The following is a 13,026-nucleotide window of genomic DNA, read 5'->3' as shown; positions in this document are numbered from 1 at the left end:
TCAGGTTATATCCAGGGCCGCAAACTCCGAGGGGGCGGGGCAGTTGCCAAGTAGCCAACCAGCGTTTAAATTCATGGTTTTGAAATTAATTTGCCTGCGAAGGCCAATAAAATCAATGGTAATGTTAGTCAGCAGGCTAATGACGCAAGGCACCATATACATAGTACGTTCGCAAAACTTCATAACTTTAATTAGCATATACCCTCAAGCTCCCGACTTTATCAAAATATTTGATCTCGTGTGATATCCCCCTATACTAGCCCAACTCCTCTTGTGGAATACTAGTATTAATAGGAAGATTTTTTTTTTCACATGTCGCACTGACATTGTTCAACCACGATGGTCATTCACCTTCATCTTCACGTGATTTTTCAATAACGGAAATGCTGAACCCTCGGAATAAAATAGTTAACAATTCTCGACAAACAGAATAGCAAATACTCGAGCTTGACTGTTTTGTTTCTTTGAATACTGACTTGATGTTTTTAAAACACTTAAGTTAGATCAACTTTCTTATGACAAGCATTCGAGATAAAGAGAAAGTGAGGCGGAGAGATAGAGAACTTTTACAAAGGTACATGGACTTTGTTACGTGTGACATACTGTAATAAATACACAGCTGGTAAAAAAAAAAACCCTAAATAGTGAAGTATGTGGCCCTCTGAATATCTACTGAAGTGTATCTTTGTTTGCCTTCACTTCTGGCCTCTCGTATGGCGAATTCTGCTAAGTCACCAAACTGATGGCACTCTGCCGACACATACGTACTTTGTATATGGTCCTCAATTATAGTGCCTACACCGTACACCACTTGAAACCAGTACACGAATTTGAGGTTGTGCTTATCGATCAGCATTTTGAAGCTGTGTTCCCTCCAGCATCTTAAAACGTTTCCGAACCGTTTTGGAAATGTTTTAACGACTTTAATGTTTGGTAATTCCCATACAGAGCTGGTATAACGCGTTTCAACCAAAAAGCGTCTGGACAATTTCCACACCGTTTCAGCTGAAAGAGCTGAAACGGATAGGCTGGAACAGTTTAGGTATTGAATGTCTTTAACTATTTAAAGCGTTTGCATCTTGGAATTAAATATGACGTAATACTAACAACGTATTGAGTTAAAACGTTTTCGAAACGATATGGTAGTACTAAACCAAATAACTTCCGGCTGGGTCAAAGTGCGAGGTGCACAGACTTTTGATAGAGAAGTGAACACCACAAGTCCTGTGATTGGTTATAAATGTGAGTGTGTTGGTTGTAAAAAATAATAGTTTCATCTGGGTAAAATAAATGTGCAATTTTATTTCATCTAGTACCAATGTGTCAAGTAGCCTTGTGCTTGAAACACGTATGGGGTACCTATAAAAAAAAGTACTCGAATTTTGTGCGGAACTAGGGTAGTCATAGACGCTACCCGTTATCTCAGAAACGAGCAGCTTGACCCCCATTTTTTCTCTGATTCACTTTATGTGTGAGGGGTGGTAGTATTTATATCCGTGGCGTGTATGTCGATTGATACGCTGCAGGTAGGAGTTTTAGCCACATATGTTACTATTGTCGTCTATGGGATTTGATTTGGTAGTATACACCCATATAAAAAGGCTTTTGGGAACAGCTGGTGGATATTGATTAAAACATTTTTCATGAAACAGTTTGGGGGCGTTTTAGAAGTGGTTTTAGTGAAAGCCTATATAATGATACATTCAGGCAGATTGTTGATGCTGATGAGGTGTCAGTTCTGGATAGTGGAATGTATGAAATTTGTGATAATAAATTTTTCTTTTCTTTTTTTGTTTGTGGCCAACATGCAACCACACTTTGGCATCAACTGAAATAGGGCCACGGTAAGTCTAGGATATTCAAATTGATTTTTACATTGTGAAGTTAAACCTATGCACTCTCCTTTTTATTTGTATCTATAAATAACAAGGCGAGCTACAAGTAAATCTACATTAACTTCGTTAACTTTAAAGGAGGGATGGTCTATTTTATTTAAAGACGTACTCAACACATTTTAAATACGTCTTTGGACATATGGTTAAGGACAGCAATAATGAGAGAACCTGCTGTCACTGTGAGAAGGGTTACCTTTTTCGATTAGGAGCAAGAGATCTTTTATGAATGAATGAATGAATGAATGAATGGATGTTTAACGATACCCCAGCAAAAAATAAAAATAAAAAACCCACACCAAACAGATTGGTTATGGATCTTTTATATGCATCACTCCACAGATAGGAGAGTACATACCACGGTCTTTGTTACACCAGTTGTGGAACACTGGCTGGAACGAGAAATACCCTAATGGGCCCACCGACGGGAATCGACCCAAGGCTGACCGCGCATGAGGTGAACACTTTACCACTGGGCTATGTCCCACCTCTAGTTAACTTTGAATACATATGCATATGTGAGGTAAATAGTTTCGTGGATCGCCCTATATGAGACATGCATTGTACAGGTAGATATGTTTGCAGTGGATGGGAGATGGGAGAAGAGTTAAAAATACATTTTAAACGAATGGAACTGCCTAATAAATGTGTAAGTTTACTTATTTTGCTGTTGTTTGGTTCAACAATTAATTTGCAGAATATTGCAATTTAATTTTCCAAATTTCTTCTTTTTTCCTTTAAAAAAGACAACATTTCAGTAGTGATGTTTGTCAGTACCATAACGTGTAAGTTAGTACCATAACAGGGAATAAAATCATTCATGTGTTCTCCAAATTTTATGTTATTAATTGGGAAAAAGTAACATGGTATTTTTATTCTGATGTACACTGAATGTTACTACTAAACTAATATGATGTTCTCTTTGTTTGATATAGGCCTACCGAACATACATGTAAACGTAAATTACAACTAACTGGGAGACATTATATGCTACCCTATTCCATCCAACTCGTACATACCACTGCTAATTGCTTTGAATAGTAAAATAAGAAAACTTCCCATTATTGAGCTATACTACCGTAATTGTTCTTTCACAGATTTTGTTTTACTCAATTAATGATTGAAGTTTTATGGTCGAGTTGGCGACATGCAGTTTTTTGCAGTTTGCCATATATATGTAGAAAGACTGATATTAACATTTCACAATCAGCTATACAAAACATCTTGTGTATGTATTCGTGCTTGATATGAAGATACACAGGAAGGTGAAAAGTCATGCTAAATATATCAAACACACCTGTCAGATCAATGGGGTATGTAAACTAATAATGTATGACACCAGTTTCATAAGAATTGCTGATATATAAATCCTACATAAAGACGTAATTAATAAACTACACTTACATACATTTTCATTTTTGTTCTTCTAACAAATATTCCTGATGTGGGGTTTTATGTGGGGGTTTTTTTTTGTTGCGTTTGTGTGTGTGTGTGTGTGTGTGTGTGTGTGTGTGTGTGTGTGTGTGTGTGTGTGTGTGTTATTAAAAAGTATTACATTGTTGATGTTTTTTTTTGTTTCTTTAAAGGATAAATTGACAAATTACAGAAGTCTATTGAAATGCTCCCAGTTAACATGTTAGTGTTTGATTGAGGTAGGCCTACTAAACGTTTGCTAGCAGATGCAGATCTAATTAAGCAAATAATTGCGCTCTTTACTGCAAAACCCACACTAAACTAAGATATGCATGGGCTTCATCATTTATACATTAATATAGCTGTATTATATTGTATTCTGTTAAACACAGTAAGCCAACCAAGTTCTGTGAATAACAGTTTTGTACGTATAGTGTATAATTGGCTTTATATTAAGAATAATACGTGCAGCCCTTTTGAAAAGTCCATATCTAGTCCCTATTCTATTTAAATTTTGAGTGAGTGCTCCATTAGGCTCAATGGGTAGGTGTAAACCACTTGCGCCGACCAGTGATCCATAACTGGTTCAACAAAGTGCTATCCTGCCTGTGGGTAGCGCAAATAAAAGATCCCTTGCTGCCTGTCGTAAAAGAGTAGCCTATGTGGCAACAGCGGGTTTCCTCTAAAAAACAGTGTCAGAATGACCATATGTTTGACGTCCAATAACCGATGATAAGATAAAAAATCAATGTGCTCTAGTGGCGTCGTTAAATAGAACAAACTTTACTTTACTTTATTTAAATGTTGATTGCTTGTATTACCACATACTATACAATAATAATCTATAATTGGGAGCAACATTTATTTCCAATGTACCATGACTTGGTGTTTTTCTCTTTGATGTCGCATGTATTTTGATTGCAATACCAGTTTGGAATGTCACTATATGAGGGGCGTGGCCTAAAAACTGTGCAGTTAACTTGTTACAATTTTAAACAAACGTGATGTATAATTCCATCCTCTGAATCAAGCTTATCCGTGATGATAAAAGCAGATATGATCCATCATGTAAATCCAAATTAAAATTTTAATCAAGTTGTTCTTGTATATGTATATATTCGTTTTGACTCGTATTCGTAATGTTAGTTCATCGAGATTAACCTCGAATGCAAGCTCTACCGTATTGTGTACTGCATAACAATTATATGCTAAAATATTATTTATTATTTATTTATCTATTTGCACAAACAATCCATATTGCACATAACAATCAAGCCCGTAGCCAGCATGTCGAGTTGCAGGGTTTGACTAGGTATTTGCCGGGGCATTTTGGATGTCAAGTTGCTTTGTATGGGGTTCCAGGGGCATGCTTCCTGGAAAAATGTTCAATATCTGAAAGTCTAAAACGCGTTTTCCTGGCATCTGGAACTTAAAAATTTATATTATAAAACAACGATTCAAAAAATTCAAGATAATGAAATTCTAGCACACAACAGGAGTTAAAATAGCCCGAGTACTCTGACTGTAAGAGAGCTAGACGGACATTTGGACATAAATACGCTCTCATTAATAATGAGTTAAAAGTACTGACCCGAAGTAGGCCTATATGTTAAATATTTTCAACAATTGCTTATTATAGCCTTAGTAACAGAAAAGGTAGGCTACGTGTACCTTAGAACTATGATCAGTTCCTTTAATAATGAACATATAAATTTATGAAAAACAAAACACATTACGTTGATAAAAATTGTATCATCACCAAACACATGAAGCCCCTGTTAAAGAGTACAGGTGTAGTCCTCAAAAGTGTTCAGCAAAAGGTATTGCATATAAGCTATAGCATCCCATTTAAATTTTGTGACTAATGCGTCATATTTATCAAAATGTCACTTACATGTTGGCCATAAATTTTTTGAAATACTTGAAAATTACCTTCAAGAAAGTACGCAACATTTTCTAATTGGCCTAACTGATGATGACATGCGTGTGCTACATCTTGTTCTGAATGTGCACGTTAAAACCTATGACCTGACCTAACGTAACAGGATTACTTTCTGTTGTTAACCTTTTATTTCTAACTGGTTGATAAAGCAGTGGAAGGTGAACTGCTGTCATTGTCATGTGATTATCGAAAGCTACGAGGTCATCAGTATAGCAGAAAGTACAATTAAACATGTTTGTTACATGTAGGCTCCTTTTTTCTTCTCTTTTGTTTTTGTTGTTGCCAGATTAGTTCTGAATCATGTACACTGCAGCTTTGGTAAGGGGATTGCTAAATGATGAAGACAAGCAAACATTGTTTGCAAAAATTACAGTCAACTATTTGTGCAATATTTAAAAAGAGCTTTTGTGGGAGGGTTCGGATGAAACTCCCGACCCCCCCCCCCCCCCCCCCTTGTCTAAATACGACAATCATTATATCGGCCAGGTATTTATATTTGATGGTGCACCTCGAAGTTCGAACTTTGACACGGAACTTTCTGCTTTGGTACAACGCAACCTACGGAAGTTATGTTTTTATCAACTTCCTGTTTTCAATGGAAAAGATTATAATGCTGTCATCGTTGTCAAAACCAAATGTTTACCATGTCGTTTGTCATGTCCTTGAACAGTGGAACGTATCGTTTGGTGATTGCATGTGTATTTGATTAAAATTCCCATTTCTTTCTTTACTAATTATAGTTTAAATATGTTCGCCAAAGTAGACACCCAGAAAAATCAGTTTTTAGACAAGGCAAAAGCTGCCCGGGCAGAAAGGGCCCAGGAAACTATCAGAGCACAAGCAGCCATAAAAATACAGGTCAGTGTAGTCCGAATTCGGACCTAAAAAATGGGGTGCTTTAATTATTATTATTTATGTTGGGTTCCATTTTCAAATATATTTAAATCAGTTAACATAAAAAATAAACAACTTGAAGTGAACATAAATGATAAAATAGCAATTGCATCTTTTTCTGTCTTTTTTTTTTCAACTATCGTCTTGGTATGTATTATGGCATGGTATGTATGTTGGTGGCGGGACGTAGCCCAGTGGTAAAGCGTTCACTTGATGCACGGTCGGTGGGAAAAATATCTGCCTGCTCCCCCCCCTCCCCTAACCCTAACTAAAAATAATAAAGGGTGGGGGGCATGGGTGGATATTATACCTCGAAAAGAGTAGCCCATGAAATAGAGACAGCAAGGGAAAAATATCCGCCCAGTCCCCCCTTCACCTAACCCTAACCCTAACCTTAACTCCAACCCTAACCCCAACCCTAACCCTAACCCTAACCCTAACCCTAGCCCTCAATTCTAACTAAAAATAATAATGGAGGGGACCGGGCGGATATTATACCACAGCGAGTTTCCTCTCAATATCTGTGTAGTCCTTTACCATATGTCTGACGCCATATAACCGTAAATAAAATGTGTTGAGTGCATTGTTAAATAAAACATTTCCTTCCTTAAATAGCAATTGTATGTCATCAAAAAGAAGCTATGACGTCAAATGCAGAAGTTTTTGTTGATTGAAGTATTTTTTATTCATAAAAATAAAGCAATGTTTACAATTTGCCAGATTGCGGTATAAGTATAAACAATAAAAAATACCATGTAACTAAAAGTACTATTTTCCGTAAGTCACTTTTTTAACATAAACAATCATATATTTCCAAATTTTCACAATTTTATTCACCTGCTACTAGTGAAATAAACACAAGATAATTAAACCTCCCCTACGTCAATCTATTTCTATGAACATTCGAATGAGTCCCCTGTCCTTAGTTTGCATGATTATATTCAGTCAGGATTAAACAACGTTCAAATGCATATTACATCTCTAAAATGAAATGTGTAGTGGACATTGTATTGAATAATAGTAATAATAATGAACAAACCAAAAAAACTCGAAGGGTTGTTAAATTTACCCCACCCTATCAATTAATGTAGAAACAGTGACTACATGTATGCTTGCACTGGGCTATATGGTTTACGTTTGACCATCGGTCTACAGGCTGGTAGGTACTGGGTTCAGATCCCAGTCACGGCATGGGATTTTTAATCCAGATACCGACTCCAAACCCTGAGTGAGTGCTCTGCAAAACTCAATGGGTAGGTGTAAACCACTTGCACCGACCAGTGATCCATAACTGGTTCAACAAAGGCCATGGTTTGTGCTATCCTGCCTGTGGGAAGTGCAAATAAAACATCCCTTGCTGCTAATCGGAAAGAGTAGCCCATGTAGTGGCAACAGCGGGTTTCCTCTCAAAACTCTGTGTGGTCCGTAACCATATGTCTGACACCATATAACCGTAAATAAAATGTGTTGAGTGCGTCGTTAAATAAAAAAACATTTCGTTCTTTCTTTCAAAAGTTATCTGGATGTTCTGCTTCAAAATATATACAGCATTAAAAAGGTTAGAATATTACAGTATAAATAAGTAAACTAAAACTAAAAATCTTGCTATTATATATATTAAATTTAATGTTTATATTTTAATGATAGATATACATTGGGCTATGTCTCTGTCAATAGTAACAAGAAAAACATTGTTATTTTTATACTACATGTACGTGTACTACTGGCGCATTAATTCAATAACAACAGTCCGATGTTACAGGTGGGGTATAAGTGATTTGACTCCACCCATGTAGGGTATAAGGGTTTTGTCCAAGGCTAAATAACCAATGAAATTTGAGTATTTTACATGAAGGTGAGATAAAATTTATCCTCTTGCATTGCCACAAAGAGGACTGCCACTCCCAGACTAGTTTACTAAATCACACTAAGTTCTACCTTTAGTTCTTTCTGCATACTTCATAGACAATGCAAGTCAAGCCGCATGCCTTGGTTTTTCTAGCATTTTGTGTTCACCTGTGTATTAAAAATTATATGTAATTTGTATATAATTTAATGGTACTTTGTACAGAATTTTTTAGTTTGACCTTTTACTAAACCAGAAGAGACCACAGAATGTGATGTGTCATCGCTCCATAAAACGAGTCCATTCTAGTATTTGGTTTCAAATTCTACGATAACTCCTGCTCTGGGAAAATACCTTTTTTTTAAATGTACAGTTCAACATTTTTAGTATTTAAAATTATATGTTTCTGAAATGAATGAACATTTAAATTAATATTTTTTTAAAGAAAATGTTAGATTGTCAAGAGCAGTCAGTTCACCTTTTTGTTTAACCCATAATTAATAACTACACTTGATATCAATACAGATGAGCTATATATTCATGAATGCAAGCAAATAGCTTGTTAAAAATACATTTTGCAATGAACTGATTCATAATTAAGTTATCCAATCAAATTTAGAATTGTTTTGAATGGATTATGTCTATTGTTCACTACAGTAGGGGCAGAAAAATTAATGCAAATTGAATAATATAACTCAAAAAAAGTGTAACAATGGACATGAAAAACAGAAAAATTAAATGATTTGGCCTTGTTGAACCAGCATTTGTGAGATCATATTTAATGCACTGAATGATAATTCAACGATCTCCATTTTAACAATTTCTATTTGTCAGTCTGGACATGGACACAATATTGGCAATTTTAAGGAATTTAAAACAAAAAAACCCCTAGTAAAACTTTTGTAAAGTTTGTAAAGTTTCTATACTTACTTGTTTAATTTGATTGTTGATTAATCGAATTATGAAGAAAAGCCTTACAAATGAATGATCAGACAAATCTGGGGCCTAATTCACTAAACTCTCGCAACTTTGCGATCTCGCAGTGCAATGCTAAAAGACTTGCAAAGAAGATGCTTTGTTGTCCAGCAGAGCCTAAGAGACCTTTGTGAATTAGGCCCTGATGTTGATTATGCGAATCATGCATGAGAAAACAAATGTCATAGGATTTATAGCTTAGCAGGGAGTGTTAAACATATATCAAACATTGATTTGTAACCTAATTTGGGGGTGCTGAATCCAAAAACAAATATGTTGACCTCCTGAGAAATCATGTTTATGGGTCAAAATGACAAAAACAAAATGACTCCATATGAGAGAGAGAAATAGAGACAGACAGAAATTTTCACAATTTTACTTGTTTTTCTTCTATTTGCACTCTGTATCAAATTACTTGAATCTCTGCATGTACTGGTATGTACGGTGGTTGAATTCTTAAAATTAATAATTTAAAAAATCATGGGAATAGACCTGCCTCGGTAGAGACAGATTAACAGAAAAATAATCAAATATAGAGTTTAATAGTCACCATACAACAATATGACATTGAATTAATGCTTACCAGTACATAGTTTCATTAAATGTACTATCCCGAGTTTTTCAACAATTGTAACGTATTTGTAAATAATAAAACCTTTTCAACAACTAAAAATCATCTTGAATACAATTTATAATTTAGAATATTGGTTTCTATTTCTGGATGCTCTAATGCTTTAACTTGTACCAGCTGATATTTCATTTTACTTTTTAATATAAATAATAATTTTGTTTTGTTAATATGAAATTATTTGGGCTGCTACAAATATTAGGATAACAAGAAACACACTGACATTTTAAGTAAGAAAATATATTAAATCTGTAATTTCAGCTGTTAAAAATGCTCTGTTAGTTGAAAACCTCGCTGTTACATTGGCAACAAATTCAGGATAGTTTCTTTAAAAAATATACCGGCCTCGGTGGCATCGTGGCAGGCCATCGGTCTACAGGCTGGTAGGTACTGGGTTCGGATCCCAGTCGAGGCATGGGATTTTTAATCCAGATACCGACTCCAAACCCTGAGTGAGTGCTCCACAAGGCTCAGTGGGTAGGTGTAAACCACTTGCACCGACCAGTGATCCATAACTGGTTCAACAAAGGCCATGGTTTGTGCTATCCTGTCTGTGGGAAGTGCAAATAAAAGATCCCTTGCTGCTAATCAGAAGAGTAGCCCATGTAGTGGCGACAGTGGGTTTCTTCTCAAAATCTGTGTGGTCCTTAACCATATGTCTGACGCCATATAACCGTAAATAAAATGTGTTGAGTGCGTCGTTAAATAAAACATTTCTTTCTTTTTTCTTTCTTTAAAAAATAAAGCAGAAGTGAAATGGAAATGGTAATCAGTTGTTTGGGATATTGGAAGAAATTATGATCATTGATTTTACTTTTATTTTGTCAATCAAAATGAGATGTGCTTGTGGGCCCAAAACCAATTTTAGTGTTCACTGAAATACTAAACCTGATAACTTTTAAAATTCTTTGAACATAAAATTGAAGAAAGTGCCAAACATCTGCATTTCAAAATAATTTTGTTTACATTTTTATAATTTTTTATTTTAACATCGTCAACCAAACATGGCTACCATTTTGTTTTCAGGCTGTTGTAAGAAGTTACCTTTGCAGACAAAAATATCGCCGAGAATTAAGGTTTGGATTTTGGATATTTAATATTAAAATGAATCATTTACTTGTATCATGTATAATATGAGTGGAGTTTTTGCTTGGGTGTATAATATATGGTTAAGAAAAAATGTACTATATATTAGTTGTATTTTATTTTATGACGACAAGTTATATTTTATACCAAGATGTCATAGAGTTATTTTCAGTGCTGGATTAACAAATGCTACAGGCCCTGTGCTTATAGGGGCCCCCATGGATTGACTCATTATTCTTTATTTTCACACAATAAGTTTCTTTTATTTTTGTCACTGTGTAAGCTTATTCAAGTTATTGTAGTTTGGGGGAAGGGGTTCATTTATTTTTGTCGCTATGTAAGCCTATTTCCAGAATAAGTGGAGGGTAATTTATTTTAGGTCACTGTGTAAGCCTATTGTAGTATGGGGGAGGGGTTCATTTATTTTTGTCGCTATGTAAGCCTATTGGAGTAAAGGTGATCATTTATTTATGTCACTATGTATGGCTATTGTAGTATGGAGGAGAGGTTCATTTATTTGTGTCGCTATGTAAGCCTATTGGAGTAAGGGTGATCATTTATTTTTATCATTATGTATGCCTGTTGTAGTATGGGGGAGGGGTTCATTTATTTTTGTCATTATGTAAGCCTATGATAATGGTGAGGGCATGTTTTGCCACAGCCCTACATGCAGCTGCCTAATCCAGCATTGGTTATTTTTTTGTGATTATAAACAAGAAATGCTTTTATTGATAAATAAGAGATAATTCATTAAATATTTAAAATGATTTATTGTTTTAATGCATATTGAAATTGAGGTTACATTGATTTTGTTTAAATGGTGTATTAATGGAATGACTTGTTATGAAATATATTTTTAATTACTTGCAAAGTTCATTGTGTTACTATATATATCCTAAATTTCTATTTGTACTGGAGTAGATGCAACAGTAGAAAGTATAGAAAGTAGACAGTACACTATTTTTCATTTTGTTTTAAGTTCTCTTTAGATACTGGTCATTTTGTTTAGCTGTATACTTATTATGGATACATGGTTGATGGTATACTTGTAAGAACATATAGCTAATCAGATAATTATGTTTAATTAAAATGTTTAAATTATTGAAATGTCTTACTGAGGTAAGCTTCCATTGAAAAATACTTCTAGATATTTCAGTATAAATGTGTTACAATGAGTCCGAATGTTATGACACGATATATATACTGATTCCTTTTAGTTTTTCTCATTATTTTTATAGACAAGAAGTTGACACATTTTTACAGATTCCTGAAAACAAAGAGACAGAATACAAACCAGACTTGATTCCAGGTTTGCTCCAGTTTGAATTTCTTTTATACACATGGTGGGTCCATTGGGCTGTTTCTCGTTCCAGTCAGTGCATCATGACTGGTATATCAAAGGCTGTGGTATGTGCTATCCTGTTTATCAGATGGCACATGTAAAAAATCCCTTGCTTCTAATGGAAAAATGAAGCAGGTTTCCTCTCTAAGACTACATGTCAAAACTACTAAATGTTTGACATCCAATAGCTGATGATTAATAAATCAATGTGCTCTAGTGGTGCGGTTAAGCAAAACAAACTTTTCCTTTTATACAGTTATGTCAATTTGATAGGTCTGGCCAGTATGACTATAGGACTTTATTGTAATGGTAAGGTATAGTCATACAACTTGTGATTCCAGATTGCGATTTCTAGAAGCAAGGCGAGAGGCTTACTTTTGTGTCCTAACAGAGAACTGTCTGCACACCTTAACATTATAGCAACTACCTTTGATATTGCTGCTAGTGAAAGATGGATCTTTGTTATACATGTAAAAACCTACAAGTGTCTTATGAAGACTTTCAAAAAGCGGTTATGGTAATCATTTAAAGGCTAAATTTCCTGACATGATATATGACTGACTAAAATTGTATCTGATGCTATAATTTATGATTAAAAAAATTCTTGTGCATAATTTTCATCTTTTAGATGAAAACAACCAACACAGAATTTAAGCTGTGCTCCTAATGGATGCTTCCAATAGGTCTCATCTTTTACAGAACCTAATACCATCAGTGTTTTAACAGTGATCCATGGATGCTTGCCAGCACAACTATCACAGTATCCGCTGAACTCTGCCTTGTGCATGTTGAGATCAGTCAGTCAGTCTTCCTATAGATGAAGTAGGAAGAATGTATCATCCTAGATATTGCTGTGACTCATGAAACAGTCTTGACCTTATGCACTCTGCCTTCGTGGAAATTCGAAGTTGAATACTCTCATAGGTTTTTTTTGGGGGGTGGGGGGGGGGGTTCTTAAAAAAATGCATGATAAAATAAAGTGTTGGCCTACCATAATATGATGAACCA

At 35.0% G+C, this 13,026-nt stretch overlaps 1 protein-coding gene across 1 annotated transcript in view; it reads left to right on the top strand.

The window, feature by feature from the left end:
* Window positions 1–5,858: 5,858 nt before the first annotated feature.
* The window catches only part of LOC121368257 (ubiquitin-protein ligase E3B-like), a 48,101-nt gene continuing 40,933 nt past the window's right edge, over window positions 5,859–13,026 (top strand). Inside the window, exons 1-3 of the mRNA XM_041492911.1 lie at window positions 5,859–6,105; window positions 10,617–10,666; window positions 11,915–11,985. Of these exons, the coding sequence (XP_041348845.1) occupies window positions 5,995–6,105; window positions 10,617–10,666; window positions 11,915–11,985 (232 nt within the window). The 5' untranslated portion in view covers window positions 5,859–5,994. The remainder of the gene's footprint in view (window positions 6,106–10,616; window positions 10,667–11,914; window positions 11,986–13,026) is intronic.

The sequence above is a fragment of the Gigantopelta aegis genome, chromosome 3 (genome assembly GCF_016097555.1).
Source record: "Gigantopelta aegis isolate Gae_Host chromosome 3, Gae_host_genome, whole genome shotgun sequence".
In the NCBI taxonomy this organism is placed as follows: Eukaryota; Metazoa; Mollusca; class Gastropoda; order Neomphalida; family Peltospiridae; genus Gigantopelta; species Gigantopelta aegis.
The sequence above is the reverse complement of the archived record's forward strand: the minus strand, read 5'-3'. Positions and strand labels throughout refer to the sequence as shown.